At 47.0% G+C, this 23,945-nt stretch overlaps 2 protein-coding genes and 1 long non-coding RNA gene across 6 annotated transcripts in view; 1 reads left to right on the top strand and 2 right to left on the bottom strand.

Moving 5' to 3' along the window:
- The window catches only part of Gnb1l (G protein subunit beta 1 like), a 64,651-nt gene extending 46,051 nt beyond the window's left edge, over positions 1-18,600 (bottom strand). For 2 of the 4 annotated variants that reach the window (XM_060370038.1, XM_021645181.2), the window contains exons 1-2: positions 18,557-18,600; positions 18,357-18,451 (exon numbers count right to left, since the gene is read on the bottom strand). The gene's annotated coding sequence lies outside the window, so the exon portion shown is untranslated. Of the gene's footprint in view, positions 1-38; positions 317-18,356; positions 18,452-18,556 lie in introns of those variants that run through there. The other 2 variants (XM_060370039.1, XM_060370040.1) reach the window with 2 other exon arrangements.
- Positions 11,117-18,601, bottom strand: Rtl10 (retrotransposon Gag like 10). The gene is given in 5 exon segments (XM_021645182.2): positions 11,117-16,062; positions 16,065-16,207; positions 16,209-16,521; positions 18,357-18,451; positions 18,557-18,601. Coding segments are annotated over 3 exon segments (876 nt in total). The 5' UTR covers positions 16,331-16,521; positions 18,357-18,451; positions 18,557-18,601; the 3' UTR covers positions 11,117-15,451.
- A 603-nt stretch (positions 18,602-19,204) lies between these two features.
- LOC110553348 (uncharacterized) lies at positions 19,205-19,721 on the top strand. Its single transcript, XR_002476703.2, has 2 exons — positions 19,205-19,340; positions 19,445-19,721. It is a non-coding gene; the product is annotated as an uncharacterized LOC110553348 (long non-coding RNA).
- Positions 19,722-23,945: the final 4,224 nt, after the last annotated feature.

Here is a 23,945-nt window from a genome sequence, read left to right as displayed (position 1 = left end):
GATTCCAGGTGGACATAGTTAGTAGTTGTGATACTCACCGGTAATATACTTGGTTGTATCGATGGTCTGACTCGTGGACGTCTGAGATGCAGTTGTGTGCTATGGCTCTGTCAGGGATAAGGCTGTTGCCTGGCAGACTGCTGAGCCACAGACTGGTGGCAGGCTGTGTGGCAGGCTCTCCAGTGGGTGGGGCTGTCAGACTGGGTTTGTGTACTTGGGGGCATAGCTGGGCTGGCCAACTATGGAGCTGGCTCCCAGAACGGAGCAAGGCTGCCACCTGGTTGGCTACCACGTCATGCACAAGTGTTCCCAGGCACTTCAGGCTTGTGGTTAGATGTTAGTTACCACTGTTCCCTGGGGCATGGGGCCCATATTAGTTTAGAAGCCAGAGTCTTGACACTTCTGCTAGGCCTATATTTTCAGAAACTGGGACCATGGCGCTGCAGCTGATCCTAAGTGTGATGGAAGGATGGCAGAAGCTCAAGAACGAAGACAAAGAACATTTGCTGGTCTCTAGGGTGAGGTGCACTGCAGAAGTAGATTTGGGCTCTAGATGGCCTAGATACTTAGGCCATAGTGCATGGGGGATGTAAAAATTTGAGCATGACAACCTATGGGCCCCAGAGCATTCTCTGAATAGTTCAGGTTCTGTGAGTGCTGCCTACAGAGACAGTGGGGACTCAGGTCCTTTTTTAAGCAGAAGGTTGTTTTGTTGAGTTGAGAGAAGCAGGACGCAGCACTCTCCTCTGTGTGGGTTTGGGTTTGTGTCCCCTCCCCCGAAATCCTGTTGTTTCTACCCCTTTCTAGAGGTTCTTAGTCAGTCACTGTAGTAAGAAGATAGTCGCTTCTCTACTATGTTCTCTTCAGGGGGAGAATGAGCAAAAGGCAACTCCATCTGGCCACCTTGCTAACAACTCTCTTCCACAAGAAAATTTAAAGCATTAAAAGATGACATTAGAAGAGGAAAAGGGACCAGAATGATGGCTCTGCAATTAAGGGTCCTTGCCACCAAACCTGAAGACCTGAGTTCCATCCCTGGGACCCACATGGTGGAAGGAGAGAACTAACTACCACAGGCTGTCCTCTGACTTCCACACGGTCACCATGGCATGCACAGGCCTAAACATACACACAAGAGGTAAGAATAATAATAAAACACTTAAGAATCTAAGAAAGGTCTCCAAGCTAGGCATGGTAAGACATGCCTATAACCCCAGCACATGGGAGGCTGAGGAAGGAGGATTAAGAAAGTTGGAGGACAGCCTGAACTATAAAGTGAATTCCGATCTACCCCCAACTACATAAGACTTTGCCTCAGAGATATACAGGTGACAGAGCAAGCCATAGTCTTTCAATTCCAAATCAGTAACTTAGCTTCCCCTTTAGAAAACCGGAAAAAGTCATAGCACAAAACCAAAACAACCAGGGGGTAAAGAAGTAGTAGGATTAGAGAGAAAATAAATGAAATAAAGAACAGCTCCGGTAGAGAAGATCGACAGAACCGAATGTGGAGACTTAAAAACGCAAGTAAGATGGGTAAATTCCTCCTGATCAACAGTGTTAAAAAGAAAGAAGGGAATAAATCAAACAGTGACAGAAATAGGCTATGATTCAGACAGCAGGACACTGAAAAGATGACACCATAAATCACAGCCCTGGCCTGTAAGAAGCGCAGGTTAGGGGAGGGCAACCTAAGAGCCACACCGACGGAAGGGAGCAACTGCTCTTTGAGCTTTGTTTTGCTTTGCAGCCGAGGGGAGGACTTAGGGCCTGCTGCAAGCAAGGCAAACAAACACTCTCACTGATAACCCACATGCTACATGTTCTGCTTAAATCCTTGCAAAATAAAACCTACACACTAATCCAGCTCACTGTGACGATCTGACACATCTTACCAAACATAAGAAGACATGACACTAGTTCTGTACAATGTCTGCCAGAAAACCAAAACTAACAATAGATGATGATAATAGTTATTATTAATAATCATAGCAATTCTAAGCTAACTTTATGACGTGAGAGTTATTTCCCCAATACACAATCCAATATCCCTTATGAAGATAAAATATAAAAACCCTGAAAAAAAAAAAAAAAAAAAGGCAGGTGTGGTAGCCTATGCCTTTAATCTCAGCCCTCAAGAGGCAGAGGCAGGTAAACCTCTATGATTTCAAGAACAGCCTGGTCTACACAGCAAGTTCCAGGCCAGCCAAACTTACCTAGTCAGATCCTATCTCAAAAAAACAAAAACAATGACAAGAAAAAGTCCTATAAAAAAGACAATACAGACAGTCCTGATGAGACCTGATAAGCTAGGGTCAGAGAGAAGGGGAATAGGACCTCTCCTATCAGTGGACTAGGGGAGGGGCATGGGAGGAGAAGAGGGAGGGAGGGCGGGATTGGGAGGAGATGAAGGAGGGGGCCACAGATAAAGAGTGAATAAATTGTAATAAATTAATTTTTTTTTAAAAAACAAATAAATGCAATATAAATAGCAAAGAACCCAATGTTACAAAAGATTATAGGCTACCCACCTACGGTTTCTCTCAGGAGTAGGAAGCTGATTCAATGTTCAAAAGCAAATTGATAAAAACACAAAACACTGAGGAAAACTGCCAAATCATCCCAGCTAACAGAGATCACACTGCAAAACATCAACAATCACTCATGGTTTTTAAGAAACTTTTAGGGCTGGCAAGATAGCTCAGCAGGTAAAGGCTCTGGAGCTCTAAGTTTGGTCCTAGAACTCATGTAAAGGTAGGAGAGACCCAACTCTAAAACAGTCCTCTGAGACTCCACATGCATGCTGTGACATATATGTGTACACACACACACACGCACACACACACACACACACATTATGCACTCATACTACACACAATAATAAATTTAAAATTTTTTCAGGAGGCCTAATCATCACAGAAAAATAATAAATTTGACTTAAACAGAACCAGAAATGTTTGTTCTTTAAAGCTGGGCATGGGGGTGCACAGCTATAATCCCAGGATGTGGGAGGCAGAGGCAGGCGCATCTCTGTGAACTGGAGGCCAATCTTGTCTACACAATGGGTTCCAGGACAACCAGGGACCCTGTCTCAAAATAAAACCAACCAAACAAACAAAATAAACAACCTAACAAAAATATTAAGAGGGCCGGAGCTAACCTAGCAGTTAAACAGCACTCACTGCTCTTCTAGAGGTCCCACGTCTGGTTCCCAGCACCTCTCTTAGACAGCTCAACTGCCTACACCTCGCCCAACCACCTGCAACTCCAGCTTCACAGATTCTACCATCCTCTTCTAGTCTCTACAGGCACATGTGATACACGCACACACACACACAAGTGAAATAAATTATCTTGAAAGAGTTTGTGTGTGTGTGTGTTCCCTTGGAGCTGGAGTTCCTGGCAGTTGTGACATGGTGCTAGGAAGGGAACCCAGGTCCTCCACAAGAGCAGTAATAACTCTTCATCACTGAAATTAAATACTACAGGGAAATAAAAAGATAATCATATGGGGAAAATACCTGCAAATTATATATCTGTATAGCTGGTAAATAATCTATAAGAAGAAGAATAATGTAGTTCAGTGGTAGAGTGCATGTAAGTTTGACCCTGGGGTAGAAAGATATAATTTATATACTGAATATTTAAAAGAGGGGGCTGGCCGAACACACATGCATACAAATTCGTGCACGCGTGCACGCGCGCGCGCGCACACACACACACACACACACACACACTAACACGTCCTTTTAAATACGTACCAGACAGGGTGACACATGTCTATAATCCTAATACTCAGGAGGATAATACAGAAGGATTGCTGAGAGTTCAAGGTCAGCTGAACTATGTAGTAAGTTGAAAGCCAGCCTAGGATTCATGATGAAACCTTGTCTCCAAAAACAGGGTAACTAATAAATTCAACTCTGCTGCTACTGCTGCTTGGCGGCACAGCTCCTGCCTACCACGCAGGTGACCCTGGGTTTGATCACCAGCACAAATCAAAAAGTGTTATTATTAGCTGAACAGGGTGGGACAATTGTAATCCCAACAGTCTGGAGGCTGATCCTGAGTTTTAGGCTAGCCTGTACTACATACAGAAACCCTGTGAAAAAAAACAGTAAAACAACAACAAAATGGATTTTAATTGTTCCAAATAAGACAATAACAAAACACATTTAAACAAAATTAAAAATAGGTTTTAAAACATTTAAACAGACACTTTACCATAAAACAAGTGACTGGCAAATGAAAGCATACAAACATAGTATCTTTGGTCATTTGTCATTAAGGAAGCACAAAATAAGACTGTAAAAAAATGCCACTGTGTACTTACCAGAATGGCTAACATGGAAGAAGCTGACACTAATTCCTGGAAAATATGTGAAGCAGCAGAAACAGCCACTCTCTGTAATGGGATTATAAAGTGGTACAACCACTTTGAAATAAAGTTTGGTCATTTCTTCAAAAACAGTCCCAAACTGGAAACAACCCAAACATCCATCAACAGCTGAACAAACAACCATATGCATCCACACAATGCAGTGCATGCACACTGCTCTGTGAAAGGTAGGAAGGACTGACACACTTCCACGTGAATGAGTCTCAAAATACTCAGAAAGAGTAAACACTCCGAGGCTATTTATACACGATTCTAGGAAACACTAACTGACCTACTGGGAAACCAGGGAAGGGAAGTGCAGAAAAGCAGGGGAGGGGACGCACACAGAGGGGCAGGAGGAAGCTTTGAGGACAATACACACTCTGTGCTTAAGACAGTGTAGTTAAAAACTATCAGGCTGTTAAATTACATTAAATGTGTACATTTATTATATGTAGATATATTTCATTTTCCTAAAATTTAACAACTAAAACAATATTAAAACCAATTTAAAAATTTATAAAGGGGGGGTTAGAAGAGATGGCCCATTGTTAAGAGAGCCTGTGGCTCTTGCAGAAAGCCTGAGTTGTGTTCCCAGCACCCACATGGTGGCTCCTCTAAGTCCAGTTCTAGGGTACCTGATACTTTCTGACTTCTACAAGCACCAGGCACACATGTGGTGCACACACACACATTACAGTGTGGGTTAATTTCCAGAGTAAAATGCTCTGTTTATAATAGAGTAAAACAAAGTAAAGTGCTCTGTTTATAGAACATTCTGAAAAAGGCAAAAGTGGAGCTAGCGGGGAGAGATCAGTGGCTACTCGGGTCAGAGGAAAGGAAGGGCCTCACTATCAAAACGCTGTTGAGGGAATGAGCCTTCTGCAGCCTCAAGCATGTTAAGCCTCACTGCAACAAATACTGCTACTGCTACTAAAGTATCCGTGAATCCATGCTGAGGTAAAAAAAATTGATGGAAGTCAAGCATGGAGGTACACACTCAAACTCCTAGCATTTGGGCGACTGAGGCAAGAAGGTTACAAAATTCAGGCCAGCCTGCAGCACTGTCAGACCCTGGGGGTGAGAGGAAGAGGGAGCAAGAACTGTGTAAAGAAAGAAAGAATTGGAGAGCTCTCCCACACAGAATCCCCCTTGATGTCGCGGCTTCAACCCCACGCTGTATGTTCTATGCCTGACTCCCTTCCTTAGAGCACAGGATGAAAGGCCAACTGCCATGGAGAAGCCTGAGGGGCGCCGCCTCTACCAGCTGGCCAAGGTCAGCATTGGCAGTGAGAAACACATGGAGACACACACCAATGATTTTATGTGACTAGATGGGCCCTTTATCTTGTATTCTTCCTCCCTAAACCCACGGGCTCAGTGTGATCATGAGGCAGACAAATGATAAATCAACTGAGGAACATTCTCCAAAGTGCCAGACTACAGTGCCTCACAACTGCCAAGGTTAGCAACAATAAGAAGTGTTAAATGGGCTGGAAAAATGGCTCCACAGTTAAGAGTTCTGGCTGCTGCTCTTCCAGGAATCCTGAGTTCAATTCCCAGGAACCGCATGATGGCTCACAACCATTTGTAATGAGATTGATTCCCTCTTCTGTGTGTGTGAAGACAGATCACTCATAAACATTAAGAAAAAAAAAAGTATAAGAGACTGTCAGAGCCAGCAGGCTAAGGAGCCAAGAAAGGAAGTACAATGAGAGGTCCTGGGACAGAAAAGGACCTTAGGTTTAATTGGGGAATCTACATTCAGCCTGTATTTCAGTCCTCAGTGGTGCTCAACTTACGATCTCAGTGACAAAGAGCTCCCTCTTTTGTGTACACTAACATGCGTGGCTCTGCTCACCTGGCTATACTCTGGAAGGCTACATTCAAATGAAACATACTAGGCAACATATGTGGGGTGATTTTCTTGTACTGTGGCTAATGGCATTTGATTTGCCAGTTCTGTATGATGAAAACCTAATTCTTATCTAGACATTTCTGGTCTTTGAGCAATCCCTAATTCTACTCAATGTTACTATAACAGACTTAACACACCTCACTTTGTTTACTTTGTTTTGTTTTTGAGACACAGTCTATGTTCTTGTTGTTTCTAAGACAAGATCTTTCTATGTAGCCCTGGCTGTCCTGGAACTATGTAGACCAAGCTGGCCTCCAACTCATAGAGCTTATCCTACCTTTTCCTCCCAAATGCTGGGATTAAGGATGTGGGCCACCATGCCTGGTTATTTGTTTTATTTTATGTATATGGGTGTTTTGCCTCCACATATGTGTGTATGTATTTATGCATGTGTACCAAATGTGTGCAGTACCCATGGAGGTCAAAAGAGGGTATTAGAACCCCTGAAACTAGAACCATAAAGGTGCCAAGAACTGAACCCAGGTGGTCTGCAAGTTCAGCAAGTACTCTTAGCCACCAAGCCATCTCCTAGCCCCAGAAGACACTTTCTTTGGATACAAAGCAGTATGCATACTGGGAAAGAAAGGTCACCTTGTCCATTCAGCCCAGAGCACTTGTCACAGATCTGAAAGACTCAGGATCCCTCAATGTGGCAGGATCAAAGAAATACAGCCATAAGCAGACACACTGGGGACACACATGAGGGTGTGAACGGGCTTTCTCCCACCTCCTGCTTGCCTAGCACATTCCAGGCTCTGTCAAGAGCAGGGGAGGCAAGAGCTCCCTGAGAAGTTCTGGTGTGAGCAAAGGACTCTCTGATGAAAGAAATCAGTGGCATCAAAACTTAGAAGTTCAGAACTGGGCCCCTGCCACAGCTCTGGCCAGTGTCCTGGCTGTCCCAGCTCTCCTCCATGGAGCTGCACTGAGCTACAGCTGCAGCCCTGAGCTGTCAAGCCAGACACCTTGCTCAGTACTTCTCTGGCTTAAAACCCACACACCCGGAATTGAACACAGCCCGCTGTACTTGTGAAGTGCAGGGTGATCAGCACAGCGTGGATTCCATATAGCCCAGAGACCAGCCTCCCGTACCTTCTGAGTCACTGAGATTGACAGCCCACCGAGAGATATCACTTCTGTGGCCTTGGCTCTGAGCCCAAGACAAGGGTGGAAACTGCCTACAGAGCAACCTCAAGTGAGAGACCTTCTGATGAGAGGTCCTGCCTTAAAAAACACTAAGAATGTAACCCTTTCCAGGGAGGCAAGGCCTGCCTTCATGTGCTGTAGAAAAGCTGTGCTCCCTGTTCCACAAAGAGCTGGACATGCTCCCAGGCTGGGCTCATGTGCTGCCAGCTCTGCCACCCAGAGCCATGGTTCTCTATTACATCAGATGCTGCAGCTCAGCCCAGAAAGGACCTCAAGAGGCTGGACCTGCCCCAGCCACATCCCTTGCCCATGCCATGCAGCCCCTCCTTGCCCCAAGTGCTCGGGAAGCAAGTCTACAGAGGTAACCCAAGCTGCACAAAAAAGCCATTCCTGGAATGGGGCTCCATTTGGAGACTCAGAGTCAAAGGCGCACTTCATTGCTGCTTTCCAAATCCCAAGCATTGTCAGGGCCTTTCCCCTTTGAAGCCTCGCTGAGTGATTGAAGCGTCTACTTTCTGAGGGACAGATAGCACTGGGCCAGTAATCTGACTCTAAGCCACGGGATAAAGGTAGTTTGTTTCCTCTCAGCCTGTCTGTCAACACCTCCTCAGTAATTAGCCCTAATTATTACAAAGGGCCAGCCTCCCATTCGGTTATTAAATCAGAAATGGTATCATGGCTGGGCATCTGTCAACGCCCCAACTGGCGACCTTCGATTCATTGAATCTTCTGTCAGTCTCCGCCTTGGGAAGTACCCAGGCAGGCAGAGAGGCAGCAGCTTCAAAGATACAGAACCCAGGAAGCATTCTGGGGCAACAGGGAGGCAAGAAGAATGGCAGGAAGATTAGGAAAACAGCAAAGAAAGTGGGTGCCTGCAGCCCAGTGCTAACATGAGTATTGGAACCTTCCCCCAGGATCTGGAGGGCACACTCCAATCATTAGTTCACCTCATGTACTCTAAGGTTGACCACTATCAATCTGTGAATGTGTAGATAGTGGTTCTTTCCCCTGAAGGACAAGATACCCCAGGCCTGCACTGCGACATTTTTCCATGAGAAAAACAGGCAGGCTGCAGCCTTGGCAGAGAGCTCAGCCTGAGAGCCAGGGAAGCCCTTAACTAGCTCTGTAAGGTTGCACAGGGATGATCTCCGTGCTGAGCTGACAGCATATTCCTGAAAGCCCTGAGCAGGCATGACTACACCTGCAGCCTGGGCCAGAGCCTTGAATTCTCTCCAGGAGAAATATGTTGCTGCTCATTCTACAACAGAGGCCTAGCACCTTGAGCATTGCTCTAGCTCTGATGTGTTGCTGCCCAGCACGATTCATGGCTTTCCTTCCCTGGGGGCAGTGACCAAACCCAGTCCTCTACCCCAAATGGCCACTCATCCTACCAGGTCTCACAGACCCCTCCCAACAGACCCAAATGACTTAGAGAGTGACAGAGACCAGCTACAGCCCCAGCTTCCCAGTAGGCCTGCCATGACAGCCAATGTAACAGACCAGGGCAATAAGCACAGACCATCACACAGCACCAGTTCCTGAGCTACAGGGATGATGGGGGTTCTCCAAGAACAGGCACCCCAAGCTATACCCAAGGAGAGCCACTGCTTAGGAGTGGTCTAAGGAGCCTATGAGCGGTCAGGAAGCTAAGCCTGCTCTGGGGCACTTTTGGGCGGAGGTGGTAACCCAGCCAGCACCAGCACTATGTCTGAACACATGGAAAGTCTTGCTTACAGGAAGTGTGACCATTCTTTGTGATACAACTGTAGGGCTCAGTAAACAAGTCCCATTGGAAATGATATCTTTAGCCATAGTGGTAGGGACACTGTCCATCAGCCCAAATATCCGGGCCCTTGCACTGAACAGTCACAAGGGACAGACTGTGGAGAGGGGAGAAGTCATATGTCCCTTTGCATATGCCTGGTAGCTCGGCCATACAGCCGTACATGTGACAAATATACAAGCATTCAAGAGCCACCTACATGCCACGGCCTCAACCATGCACAGGGTCCTCCAGGGCTCATGGAACACTAAGGTAGCTCAGGACTCCTGCTGTCCTGGAAAGCAGACTCATGCAGGTTGCTCACAGGCACGGTGATCCTAGGATGTCAGACACAAGAACTGGAAGGGCTGGGTGAGGGGCACACCAGAACCCACTCTAATTGCCTCTCTCCCTGGGATCAAATGTGGTTTAAAAATTAGCCAACCTGAAGAAGAAGGTGCAGGTAGGCATTTCTCTACCCCAAAGTCAAGTCTCCTACTAAAACCAGCCAACTAAGACTAGACCAGACCAGAATGTATCCAGGGAGCAGTGAGCGGCTGAGGCCAGACCTGGTCTGTGCTGCATGGAGAAGGGAGAAACAGGATCCTCTGTTAGTCAGGATACAAGAGGCTACACTCCGGCATGAGCATGCATACACATACACCCCTACCTCAGTGGCCTCACACATGAAAAATGTATTGCTTGCTCAGATTACACAGCCATTATGGTTGTCAAGAGTCTCTGCCCATCACAGGCCTTGACAGCAGAGGCCCCCTTATCCCAGTCACACTAACAAGGAGACTCCAGGCTTAATGTCAAAGGCAACACATGAGACTTTAGGAAAACAGGACAATGCCTTTGAACCCTCATGTAGGGAAAAGTTTCTTAAATAATGAATGCAACAAGCCCGTGTGCAGAACAGCTAGGAACAGCCTATTCAGGGTAGAGACTAGCAATTCCACACCTCAGCACTGGCCCCAAGACCAAGGCCCCAAGGGCCCTGCACACGGTAAAGAGAGCTGCCCACAGCACTATTGAAAACTAGAAAATGAAAATAAAAACCCATTGTTCTAGGCAGGAGTCCCCCAAATTCTTCAGCTGAAGTCCTAATCCACACTATATGACGGAACATGGTTATATTTCGATAGGGTACTTAAAGAGGTAATTCAGGTAAAATACTTTTAGGGTAAGCCTGATCCAACATGCTTGGTGTCCGAGCAGATTAGGACATGAAAAATACATTGAGCGAGATGATTGGGCAAGAACACAGGAAAGATGGCCACCCACAAACCAAGGGTAGGCCTTAGGAAAAACCACTCTGCCTACAATTTGACCTTGTATTTCTCCACTCCAGAACTGTGGTAAGAAACATTTCTGAACATGCACGCTGTACATTACAGGCCCACCGTTTTTCCACAGCGGCTGCCTCCGATGTGAACGGCTGCTTCCTCAGCTCAGTACTGAGCAACTCACCTGTGATGGTTTGAATAAGAACGGCCCCCCCACAGGCTCAAAGATTAGAGTTCTTAGTCACCAGAGTGGTACTATTTGGAAGGATTAAAAAGCATGGCCTTGTTATGAGAGGTGTGCCACTATCAGCCCACGCCAAGCCCCGAGTCTCCTCCTCTGCCTACAGAACAGGATGCAGTCCTCACCTATTAGCAACTGCTTCAGAGCCGTGTGTGCCACCGTTCGCCCCAGCACGATGAAAATGGACTAGACCTCTGAAACTACAAGCAAGGCCCCAGTTGAATGTTCTTTTGGAAGAGCCGCCTTGGCCAGTGTCTCTCCCCGGCAACAGGGCAGGGACTAAGACACACCCCTCATGAGGAGGACCGTGTAACTTAGGTGCAGCTGTGGCCTCCTTTGGTCACAGTAGTGCAGGTGACACCTATGACCCATCATGGTTCCCCAGAGCATCATTTCGCTGTGTAGCAGTATGTGCAGATGGGAGAGCTGTAAGTGTTTCTGAGACACAGCAGTAAGCAGAGCATATCCAGACTATTCCAACACACACAGGATGGACAGCCAATGCCAGCTGTCCACTCAGGTCACTGAGATTTTAAGTTCTAGCTAATGCTGACAGAAGCTCTAAGAATGACATCCTTACTTGCCCTGCCCCTATGGCTGGCTCTTTATAACTCTTTTAGTTTTGCTGTTCATAGTGTTATGATAGACACTCACAGGCCTCAGCTAGCTCACAATGGATATCATCCTCATTCAACCCTCCTGACTACCCAGTAAGGATTAAACTACTTCATACCTAACAGGAGTCAGGGGAAGAAACAAGATGTGACCAAATTCAAGCCCACTCTGATCTCTCACATACCATAATTACATACCACAGCTACCCACGGCATGAGCTTGTGGGCAAGTGGTCAGACATTTACATGCCTAGAACTATTAATGTGGTCAAACCTAAGCATTTTATATTCCCACCGATAGCAAGAGGGAGCCCACCTGCCATACCCGTGGCAATTCTGGACATGCAAAACTTAAAATCTTAGAACTACTTGTGTTTTTCTGTAGAACTGCTCCATTGGGACCTCAAATGCTCTGCACATGTGTTAAAAGCCTGGTCCCCATCTTGGTTCTGCTGGGAGGTAGGTTTCACGTCACAGGTGTGCCCTTGAAGGGGATACTGGGCCCTCTGTCCCTTTTCTCATCTTCTCATCCTGGACATGGGGTGAATGGTTTTGCCACGTGTTGCCTCCATGACGAACTACCAACAAACAGTGAACTAAAACCTCCAAAAGTGTGACCCCAAACCTTTCCTTTCCTCTCCACAAATTGATTATTTAGCACTTGTTACAACAGGAAGCTAACAAGCATTTTTACGACCTTAAAAAATGTCATCTTTAATCCATCTGGAGTGTGTGCTGGCACAACAGATGCAGGCACTCTGCTTTACTATGTTCCAGAAAGCCAGCCAGTTACCAAGTGGTTTTACTGACGTTCATTTGGAACGCCGCTAATAATGTACTAAATTTTTCAACTTACACCATTCCAAATGGTTTGTCTCACTACTATTTCTCTATCCAATGTCCAACTGCTTCAAATGTTGCAATTTTACAGAGTACTCTAATGTCTCAGAGGACTTTATTACCAGTACTTCCTGATTTAAGGTCTTCCTTGGAGATAGGTCTTTTAAAAACCATTCGACAGAGCCCATGGCTTATTGTCTAGAGATGAGATGTCAGGATATTTCCCAGGTAAGTGAACAGGACACACTAGTCAGAGGCATGCCTGTCATTGTGTCCAGCTCCGGGGGAGTCCTCTCCTAGGTCATCTTTCCTAGTACCAGGACAGACCCTACACACAGGTCTAATCTGATAGTGCTTTCTCTCCCAAAGAATAGATCACCTGGGTCACTGCCTCTGGTGAAGGTGGATACTGTTGTCACTGTTGCTGATGTCACTGGAGACAAGCTACATTGTAATGGAAGACCATTACAGTCCAAGCTCTGTTCCACCTATAGACAGCCAGGAGCAAACAACCTGGTCACTGCAGCTATAAGGCCTCCTCTCCTCGATATCAAGAACCCATCACAGGGAGTGGCTTTCTCTTCTAAATAGGGCCAAGACTAATTTTCTAGGTCACCTAGACTCTGCTGAGTGCTCTCAAGCCTACCAACCACAGACGCCAAGCTGCAGGCCTTCAGATACATGGCAGACCACTACCCAAGCCTTCAGGAGATGCCCCAGGAAGATCAGGGTCAGGAGGGACCATAGCCATTTCAAGCAGAAGGGATTCACTTCAGGTCCACCAGAGGCAGGGAGGCAGGTGCATAAGGGGACAGCAGCATGGCAAGAGCAAGGGAGTAAGTAGACCATCATCCCTGAGAGACATTCCAGGATCCACCACCAGAGCTATGGGCAGGCCCAGCCACAGACAACTAAAGAATGAGAGAGAGCAGTCCATTCTAGCCATGAGCAATCATGGGAGCAGCTGAGCAGCCTGTAACAGAAACCTAGTGCACTGCAAAATCTTTTCTGTTAGCAACATTCACAGCTGTTTTGTGTACACAGAGTCTGTGCTTTGAAATAATTCACAAAGAAACCACCTGGACCCAAAGCATCTCTTAGTAGGTTAGCAAACAACCAAACAACCAAACAACCTATTCCAAGTCTCACCAGATGTTTGCTCATCACGGCCAGCTGTATTTCCAAGCTATGGTCCTATTAACTACCTAGGAAAGTTTGCTCGTGTTGCTTTCACAACTGTAAAACTGAAAGACTGATGCTTTTCTTGTCTAAACACTTCTAAGTAGGCACTTGCTGTGTATTGGGTGGCTATGTCCCCATCCTCAGATCAATTTGCCTCAAAAGAGCTTGCACGCTTAGCTCTCACTAAAAATGCTTCCTTGTGCAGAACTGGTCTGTCCTCATTCCGATCCCAGGCCTCACATTCCCATCTGCTACCTGCTCTTCTCTTTACCTAGAGCTCTCAGAAGTCAGATACCACAGCCACCGAACACTGGCCCCCCTCCCCCACCTGGCTCCAGCTCCTCCTAGCAGATCCTTTCACCTTCATGGCTACATTGAGCACTGCCGCACACCTGTGACACCTGGCTGGGCTCTGCTGACAGAATGGGAACAGCACTTCTGTTCACAAACAAGGGCTCTGTCAGCAGCCACCGTACACTCAGCAGTTAGATCACCTCATGCTTACTGGGCAATGCTTCCTGGGATGCGTATGTATGCTAACGTCTCACCATGGAGGCTCAGTCTGCCAGCAGAGCCAGGTTATTTCCATCATGGAGGCCGAAAGTGTTGAATTGTGTCTGCGTACAGTGTGAGGGGAGGGGATGGAAAGCTTTTGAAAGCATGACCAGGTATAACGAGAATGCTGCCGTGTAAAAAGGGGAATGACTAAGGTTGAACCGAGCAGGAGATCCCACCCTCCTGCATTCAAACCTCCCAGCTGGCCACGGCTTTCAGTAAGCCCACAGGAAGTATGGTTCTCAGCCAAGATGTCATCTTATCCCTTACAAGGATGAATACGGCTGCTTCTGCACTGCTCACAAAAAATGGACTCCACCAAAGTGTACAATGGCAGATGAGTGGCTTTTAAAAGATTATATATATATATATATATACACACACACACACATATACTATGTTATTAACGATAAAAAACAAATAAACAAAAAACTATTAAGTAAAAGAAGGCAGGTACCGAGAGATAAGTGCTACAGGTACCTGTATGTAAAAGCTATCAGAATTAACCTGGCAGAAGCAGATGGCAGATAATGGAAACAAGACAGAAAACACCAGGAAGAGACCCAAAGGTTAGATAACTTCCACAGCACAATGTGCACTTATAGTTGCCAATAATGTATTTCATGTTTTATATGGAACCATGAGAGGAGTGTAAATTACAATCCCATACAAAGAAATGATCAACATTTAGGAAACATAAATAGTAATCACCAAACTGGATCATTATACAGCTATATATCCAATTACACTATACTTCATTGGTATATCATTAAAAAAAAAAAAAAAAAAAAAAAACCACAACAAAAATCATTGAGTCCCACCACTCAGAAGGCCAGCCCGGTACATAACAAGTTCCAAACTAGCCAAAGCTACATAGCACAACATTGTCTCAAAAACAACCAAACCAACCAACCAACCAACCAAAATATTTAAAAAAGAGCAGTAGCTCCCTTCAAGCAGCCTTCTTTCCATTATAGCCTAGCGTCAGAGGTCAGAGAGCAGGGCAGAGGCGAAAACAGCAACAGGGTTCTTTGTGGGGTCACCTTCTGGCCCCAGCGCTACAAACAATCTGGTGGGCTCATCTCCAGAGCCTTTCCTGTAGAACTGGCCATGTGGACCAGCACTTCCAGGTGTGGGGTAGGAACTCAGATAGGGCCCAACACAGGTCCACATTCCAGTAGGAGCAGGGAGAGCTGCTCACATGCCTTTCTGTGTTGCTATCCAGCCATGGGGGTCAGTGGAGTCGTCTGTTGACAACACTGTCCTGCCTGGGTGCTGTGGAACTCCCGCCCTGTGCACACCACTGCATCAAGAGGGACACTGCTGCATGTCTAGACCGTGCTCAGAACACAGGGATAAGGAGTAGGGATTGGAAGAAAAGGGTGGCTCTTGTGGGATCTCTGGGACACTGTTCAACCACCATGGAGTGCCCAAACACACTTCTTGGTCTCATGTTTTAGAACTCTTCTCTGTTTTCTGGGGTTCTAAGCTCCCCCAGATGAGCTGATTCTAGCTTCTAAGAAGAGGAGTTAACAGATTTTAAAGGTACTGAGACAAATTTGGGGGCTGCCTCCTTTGGCTAGGAAGCAGCTGGCCTCATAGCAGTTACAATAAGGGCTAAATCCAAAACTAGACTGGGTCAGGGGATCTTGGGGTCCAGGGGAACCTTCCTTGGCCAGCTGCTGTTCAGGCCAGGCACTTCTGGATATAGGGTTAGACCTGCACCAAACAGGGGTCAGAGGGAGCAGCTAAGGCAGGCCTCAGGGGAGTATCCACACTGGGCATTAGGGCCACTGAGAACCTAAGTCCTGCCTTAGTGTGGGCAACTGTGGGGTCACTGGTGGCTGGCTTGATGTGGAAGGCAGAGGACAGGAGACAGTGGCATGGTGCTCAACAAAACTGTGTGGGCCTTGAATAACTTCTTTGAGATCCCGGCCGAAGAGTTTACCATCATCAGGCAAGGGCAGGTCCCTATTGAGGCAGTGGGCTGCCCAGGCCTAAGCTGGGCCTGTCAGTCAACTGAGGTTCTCATAGACACAGCTGCAATTGCCCCGATAGTGCTCAAAGTGGAAGACGTATAATTGCCCATCGGGGCCAGAAAAGTCTAGAAGTCATGGAGCGCCATCGAAGGTACCAGGTTGGAGCCAGGAACCCAGTGGAAGTCTGTCCTGAGTGGCCAGGGTTCCGGTATGCATCCAGCTGGAGGGCCCCTTTCTGTAGGCTTACTGCCAGAAGAATCATTAGCTGTACTGTTTCGTTCCATGGTGGTGCACACACATGCAGTTCCCACAGCAGAGCCTCTTAATCCAAGAATCCGCCATCTGCTGCCAAGGGTGTGCATTGGTGAAACTGGCTGCGATCTGGACAGGATTACCGGGGTTCTGCCAACAGCGCCTGCCATGAGGCATGCCAGGAATAGAGGGAAGAAGTGCCCACTGAAGGCCTGGTGTGGCCAGAAGAGTCAGGCACAACACAAGAGGGCCAAGAAGCGGCTGGGCAGGGTGTGGCAGACTGCCATTCCAGGTAAACGCTGAGGACCGGGGAGCTGAGCCGGTAAGAGTTGAGGGACTGTCAGACGCAGGCCATCATCCAAGGCAATCTGTCCAAAAACAAGGTGGGGAAGAGCAGAAACCAGGCTCAACCATCACCACTGACTGGCAGGAGGAGGCAGCAGGCAGAAAACCCTCAGGGATGTGATTAGCTATTCTGAATGAAGGGAGGGGCCCAGTGGCTGACCTAGGAGGGTAAAGGAAACAGACAAATGCTGCCAGTGACTTTCAAGATTAATGACAGAAGCTGTCAATCCCAGAGGGGGCCAGATCAGAACATCAGGGAACTTTAGGGCAATGATAGTAGCAACTGTCATTTGTACCATTTGTGTGTGTCACAGTACCATTTGTACTGAATGCTGACCAGACATTACCCACAAATTGGGTACCACTATTATTGCCAAGGAAGAGTGGCAACCTGATTTGTGTGCAGCTACACACCAATTAGTAAATGACAGCAGAGGAGCAGAACCTGCTGTAGAGACAAGCTTAGCCACAAATCACTTCACAGGTTACAGAGTGGAGGAGTGCGCTCCTGGCTGTAAACTGCTAAGAACAGAGCATACAAAAACATCCTTGCACATACAGCACCAGGAACACCTGACAGAAACAGGTTGCCTTGCTTGATCTGTTTCCTGCCACTCCCAGGATTTCCAGGAGACCACCTACAGGCAAAGGTACCCAACCCTCAGCACCCCACCCTCATCTTCATCCCAGTCAATAACCTAGCACCCTTATCTCCCAAAGTGAAATTCGGAAATTGCACTGTGAGGTCTCTTCCTATTACCACCAGCACATGGGCTGAGCATGGAAAGCTCCCTCTAACTATTGGATCCATCCTCATTCCAAGCTGTGGTCACCAGAGGCCAGACAAGGAAGGAAGACAAGGAGTTCCCCTCTGGGGTTCTCACACTCTGCACCAGCCTCTCTAGGGAGGGAAGCCCACCACTTGAGACCTCCCTCCTCTCAACTCTCTGCTTCATCCTGTACACACAACCCAGTTCTCCACAATCTCTCTCCTAGGAGCACCATGCCCTGCACATATCTTCACTCCTGGTTTTCCATGTGTTTACCCCCCACCCAGAGTCAGTTTCTCCAAGAAAGGTACAACAAAGTTGATCTTCTGGCTTACAACACTCAGCTTGCCAGTACCTCCAGCACCCACCTCTACCACCCAAGCATTCTGGAACATCTCAGGTAGATCGCTGACTCACACCAGAAAGCCCAGCCTTTGGCCTAGGATTCCCACCATAATTATGAGCCAGATCCAGTCTCTCAGTGAATTCTCAAAAAGTAGTGTCCACAAGCCCAGGCCCCAGAGCTAGGCGTCAGGCTGCCCACAAACACCACGTTGCATGCCCAGAAGCCAGGGTGCCACCAAGACCCCCGCCCCAACTGCGAATCTTAGCTGTTAAGTGCCTACTCACCTAAGTGCCTGAGTGCACCTGGCAACTCAGGAGAGAAGCGCCCCCGCCCCCGCACGAGAAGCCAATCTGTTTCTTCCTAAGCCTGAGCCAGTCACTCACTTTTTGAGCCTCATGATCACCCCACGCCGCCCTTTGCATATCAGTCTGTGGAACTTGCTCGCTTCTCTCTAGCAGCTCTGCCTGGCACCAAGTAATTTCGTTCCTTTTCTAATAGACTGGACAGCAATCTACTAGAAGACGGGGGGGGGGGGGCGCCGCGACGCATGATACTCTTCCTCCGCGGGCCCGGTAATACCTGACACGCTGACTGACTTCTCTGCTCCGAGACCCAGGAGACTCGGGAACAGAACTTGTACAAGCCAAAACGGGAGTGGAGGCCAGACTCCCTGCACCGCCCGCCAGCAGCCGCCACGCAGGACAGCCAGCTCCTAAGCTCCGGGACAACTAAGCCCACCTACCCGAGAATGCGCAAGAAGGGGCCGCCAGGTCAGAGGATCTGCTCTCGCACACCAGGCACAACAGCGTACTTCCGAGGGCAGGATCCCACAGCCACCTGCAAAGTGAAGAGCGAGATAAGGTGAGCGGGGACGTGACTCCTCACCCCGCGCAGACCCGGGGATATGCCACTCGCCGTCCCCCCTGGCGCCGCCACACTGACCCGGCCGCCGAGCTCCTAGCCTGACGCTGTGGGATCCTAGGATCTTGGCCAGAGTCTCGCCAGGCACGCCCCCTCGGCGTGCGCGCGGCCGCCCCGGACGTGCCCGTCCTGGCACCTCCGCACTCCTCACGTTAGCCTTCCCGAGGGGCTGAGTGCGCATGCTCGGCCCGCCGCGCCTGCGCTGTAGATCGCGAGGCCTCTCCCTAGCAGCCGCCCGTCCTGTGCCAGCGCGAAGGCGCCGCGCAGAGCGTGATGGGAGCGCGCGCTGGGTACCGTTCCCGGAGGCCACGTGCGCAGGCGCCCGCTGGTTCAGTGGTCCGCGGGAGCAGAAGTAGGTCCCATGCGTTCCCAGTCCTCGCTGTCACCCGAAATATTGCCGAGGGCCGGCGTGAGTTTAAGGGCTGAGGGCGTCACGAGGGCTCCGGTACTTAGTGGCTGCTGAGCCTTCAGGCCTGGGGAGCGCATTTCCCTCCCGGTCCGGTGCCCTTGCTCAGCGCCAGACAAGGCCCAGTGTCTGCATATCTCCACCCCTGCTGCGAGAGGCAGGACAAGCTGGCATCATGTCCCTCCACTTGGGATATCTAGCACCTGAAGGCAAGTAAGCAAGGCCTGTGGCTTTCCTTGTCTCGTGGTGTGTGTCTGTACGTACGTGTACGTACGTACCCAGGCAGAACGCCTCTTGGACTGAACACTGTGTTACACGTACCCGGACAGACGGCCTCTTGGACTGAGCAGTGCATAGCCCAGCGTAGGAAGCCCAGTCGGCACCCGACGCTTCAGAGAGGTCAGGAGATGACCTTATGTGTCCCTCATGCATATGCATGGTTTGCCCCACGAGTTCCTCCGAGTCCTCGTGGTGTCACCCACCCCACCCTTTTATTTATTTAGATGGGCCTTGGACCAGGAACAGAAGGCTTTGCTGCACGGTAATACTTCTGAAAGGAAGCACATGCCTAACACACCAGCCCCCATCTGCCCTGCTCCGTTGACTCCTTTCATGAAAGATCTCTGAAATGTTATCTGCATTTACACCCAAACTCAATCGCTTTGATCCTTGAAAGGGGAATCAAAGATCACATTGTACCTTCCAAGGGTCTGTGGGGCTTTCAGTAGCCCGGGCCAAAAACAATAAAAGTGGCATCCAGCCAGGAAACACCTCCTTGAAGTGTGAATGAAACTTGGCTTTTTTTTTTTTTTTTTTTTAGTTGTATCTTTCCTAATTGACCTGATAATTTAAACTTCCTCCCTTAAGGGAGGGGTTGTTTCTGTGAATTCCGATCACCCTGTATCCCCAAAGCAGCTGGAGCCAACAGCAGAGAATGAGCCGCAGGCTTGTGCAAAAGACCACCCAATAAGCCCCTCCCACATAGGCCTTTTTCCAAATTGCCTTTTGGGTTTGTTTTAGGGCCTCACCTCAAATGTGCATGACAAAGTTTATCATAGTAACCATTGTAAAGCATCCAATGCAGTATTAATAAATATATTCCTCCATTCCCAGAGCCGCTTCGCCACACTGGAAACTATCCATTCAACACTGACTCCTTATCTCCAAGCCCTGAACACCCCCCATTTTGAGTCTGAACTTGACTGTATACCCCATGTACCTGGTGCTTACATACTGTTGTCCATTTGTGAATGAATTTCATTTAGCATGTTTTCAAGTTTCATCTAATGCTGTGACATGTGCCTGAATTGCCTTCCTTTTAGGTGTTGACTGAGAGCTGGAGAGATGGTTCAGAGTTTAAGAGCACAGACTGCTTTTGTATAGGACCTCACTTTGTTTACCACTACCCACATTGTGGTTCACAACAGTCCTTTGTTGAATGATTATTAATGATTAATATTGATTCACACTGTTGTTAATACATTGTTGTTGTTACTCTTTAACCAGCTGTTTACCCAAATAACCACACAGAAAAAATAGGATGTATTTAATTACCCCAGAGCACAATTTTGAGCAGGAATTACTCTATCCTAAACCTTCAAGGTAGTGTAGCTTCCTCTCGTTCAGATTTCCCACATTATACTTGCCTTTTAATCTTCTAGATCCGCATCATTTCTCCTGATGGTTCCCAGCCCCCTCCTCATGGCTGCATCTCCTAATTCCTTTCTCTTTCTCCTCCCCTCACTGGACCGAGACGTCCCACCCTATTCTCATTTACTCAGCAATGGCTGCTTGGCGTTTTTATTGGCGCAAATGGTGGACATGTTTACACAAACTTGAGACAGGAGATACTTAAAATAAACATCACAATGTAATGTTAGGATTGAAGCCAAATAGTGGGTAGAGAAATCAGCATTTGAATGAGCAAGGATAAACTGTACACAGTCCACAAAAACATTATGCCAACAATCCTTAACTCCAGTTCCAGGGTATCTGATGACCTTTTCTAGCCTCTTGGGCACTGGGCACATACGTATATACATGCAGGCAAAAGTACTCATACATATAAAAATAAAAACATTCTTAAAAGAGCCAGCCTTTAATCCAGAACTCAGGAAGCAGAGGCAGGTGAATCTTTGTGAGTTCTAGACCAGCCTGGTCTATATAGTCAGACATCTATATAAAAAACACCCAAAAATAAAAGTTCATTGATCCCTCCTTTGAGTGCCCACAGTTTGTTTACCCTTCATCCTTCATGACACTGAATTGTTTGTACCTTTGGCTGTTGTGGGTAATAGTGCTGTGGAATCATTGTGTCTTTGGGTTTCTATTGCTCTGATGACACATCATGACCTAAAAAGCAAGTTGGGGAGGAAAGGGTTGATTTGATTTACACCTCCAGACTATCACTGGAGGAAGTCAGGACTGGAACTGTCAGTTCCAAACAAAGTAGGAACCTGGAAGAAGGAGCTGAAACAGGCTGTGGGTGCTGTTTACTGGCTTGTGGCTTGCTCAGCCTTGATTTCTTATAGAACCCAGGACCACCAGCCAAAGGATGACACCATCCATAATGGGCTGGGTTCTCCCCCATCAATCACATTAGGAAAATGCCCTACAGGTTTGCCTATAGCCTGATCTTATGAAAGTATTTTCTCATTTGAGATTCCCTCCTCTCAAATGATTTTAGCCTTGTGTCAAGTTGACATAAAACTAGCCAAGAGACACTGTAAAAGATGGTTTTAGTAAAAAAAAATGTGTCATGCATGTTTTATGTGCACATATATCTGCACCATGTGCAGGCCAGAAGAGGCGTTGGATCCCCTGGAACTGGATTTACATATGGTTGTGAGCTGCCATGTGGGTGCTGGGAACTGAATCCATGTCCTTTAGAACAGCAAGTGCTCCAAAATGCAGCCCCTTTAGCTATATCCCCCAAAATTGTGGAACTGCTAAGTCTTACTCTGATTTTGTTTTGTGAGAGCTGCCCGTGTTCCAAGATTGTAACATCATTTTCTGTTACCACCAGTAAAGCACAAGTGTTCCGACTCCCCCACACCCTGCCAACAAGTAGTTACGCTCTGGACTTGTCATGCCGATGTCCAGTTTCCCAGAACCATCCATTAAAGATATTGTCTAAAGAGATTGTTCTATCTCTGTCTTGGCACCTTTGTCAAAAGTCACTTGGTAAGGCTGGAGAGATGGCTCAGTGGTTAAGAGCACTTGCTTTCACTGAGGACACAGGTTCAGTTCCCAGCACCCACATGGTAGCTCATAACTGTCTGCAACTCCAATTCCACAGGAATCAAAACTTTCTGGCCTCTGAAGCCACTGCATACATGTGTTATACATATATGCAGGCAAAACAGTCATATTCATAAAACTTAAAAATGTATCTTTTAAAAGTCATTTGATACGGCGTGCACAAGCTCACACATCACGCATATACTAATAATCATACACCTGTGTGTGTTTCTTTATCTAGAGGGCTTTCTGTTATTTTCCATTGGTTTATATATCTGATTTAATGCCAGTACCACACTGTTTTGATTACTGTAGCTTAGTAATTAAGTTTGGAATTAGGAAGTGTAAGGCCTTCAAGTTCGCCATTTCCTTTATTTATTTATTTATTTATTTATTTATTTATTTTGCTAAGGGTCTCTTTAGACTCTATGTGAGTTTTAGGGTCCCTCCACCTCTTCCCCTTCCACCTCTCCCCTTATTCTCTTCTTTCTGAGAAAGAAAGGATACTAAAATACAGTTTTCCAATATATGAGCATAGTATGCCTTTTCCTTTTTTTGTTCTTTGTTTTTTGTTTTTTGAGACAGGGTTTTTCTGTGTAGCACTGGCTGTCCTGAATTCGCTTTGTAGCCCAGGCTAGTCTTGAACTCGCACAGATCTGCCTGCCTCTGCTTCCTGCATGCTGGAATTACAGGCATGCACCACCATGCCTGGCAGCCGCAGCAGCAGCAGCAGCAACTTCTCCTCCTCTTCCTCCTCCTCCTATATTTTCAACAGAACTAGGCATAGTATGAGAACCCTGTAATCTCAAAACTCAGGAAGAGAAGGCAGAAGAATCATGAGTTTGAGGCCAGCCTGATCTATATAGCAACAGCATATCTAATAATTATTTTAAATGTTTATTATTGTGTGTGTGCATATGCCATAGTGCATATGTGGAGATCAGAGAACAACAACTGGGGGTAATTCTTTTCTTCCACTGGACATCAGATTTGCAATAAGCACATTTACCTGCTGAACTATCTTGTCCCCTCACTGACTGTTTTCTATCACAGCTATTGAATGTGTGGATTCAGAATCCAGACACAGAAGACTGTGTGTTGGGCATCTGTATGTCATCTTATACTATGTGTATCACACATACATTGTTGTCATCATTATTACTATTGCCCATGGAAGTGTTCAGGAACTTCAGTAGCACAAGAAAAGTAATAGCAATGGGCACCTTTGACTTATTCCTAGTCTTCAAGGAAAATCTTGGTTTTCAGTACGTGTGACATCAGCTGCTGACACTCATCCCACTTTTTTGCTAGTTTGAAGTTTTGTTTCTTTAGTTTTGAACATTTATTATTTAAATGTCATATGCATGGTGTTTTACCTTGCACACATTTCTGTGTTCCACATGTGACCTGGTGCTCTCAGAGGCCAGAAAAAGGCATGGGATCCTTTTGGAAATTTCCACTCTGGAAAACTAGAATTACAGACATTTGCTCATGTTGGGAACTGAGCGTGGGTCCTCAGGAAGAGCAGCCAGTGCTCTTAGCTGCTGAGCCATCTCCGCAGTGCCAGACTTATTTTTCTGAGAGTTGTTTTCATAAAGTGTATGACAAACTTAGCCCAGTGAACTTTCTCTAACGGCGTGGTCCTTTACCATTTGGTCAGGGTACTACATTTTATAAATAAAATGTTTGAAAGGAGACTATCTTACATTCCTGGCTTACCAAATGCTAAAGCCCATTTGGCCAGAATAAATTCCTTGTATGTGT

The sequence above is a fragment of the Meriones unguiculatus genome, chromosome 17 (genome assembly GCF_030254825.1).
Source record: "Meriones unguiculatus strain TT.TT164.6M chromosome 17, Bangor_MerUng_6.1, whole genome shotgun sequence".
Lineage (NCBI taxonomy): Eukaryota > Metazoa > Chordata > Mammalia > Rodentia > Muridae > Meriones > Meriones unguiculatus.
Note: the sequence above shows the minus strand (reverse complement) of the source record. Positions and strands in the feature narration are given on the sequence as shown.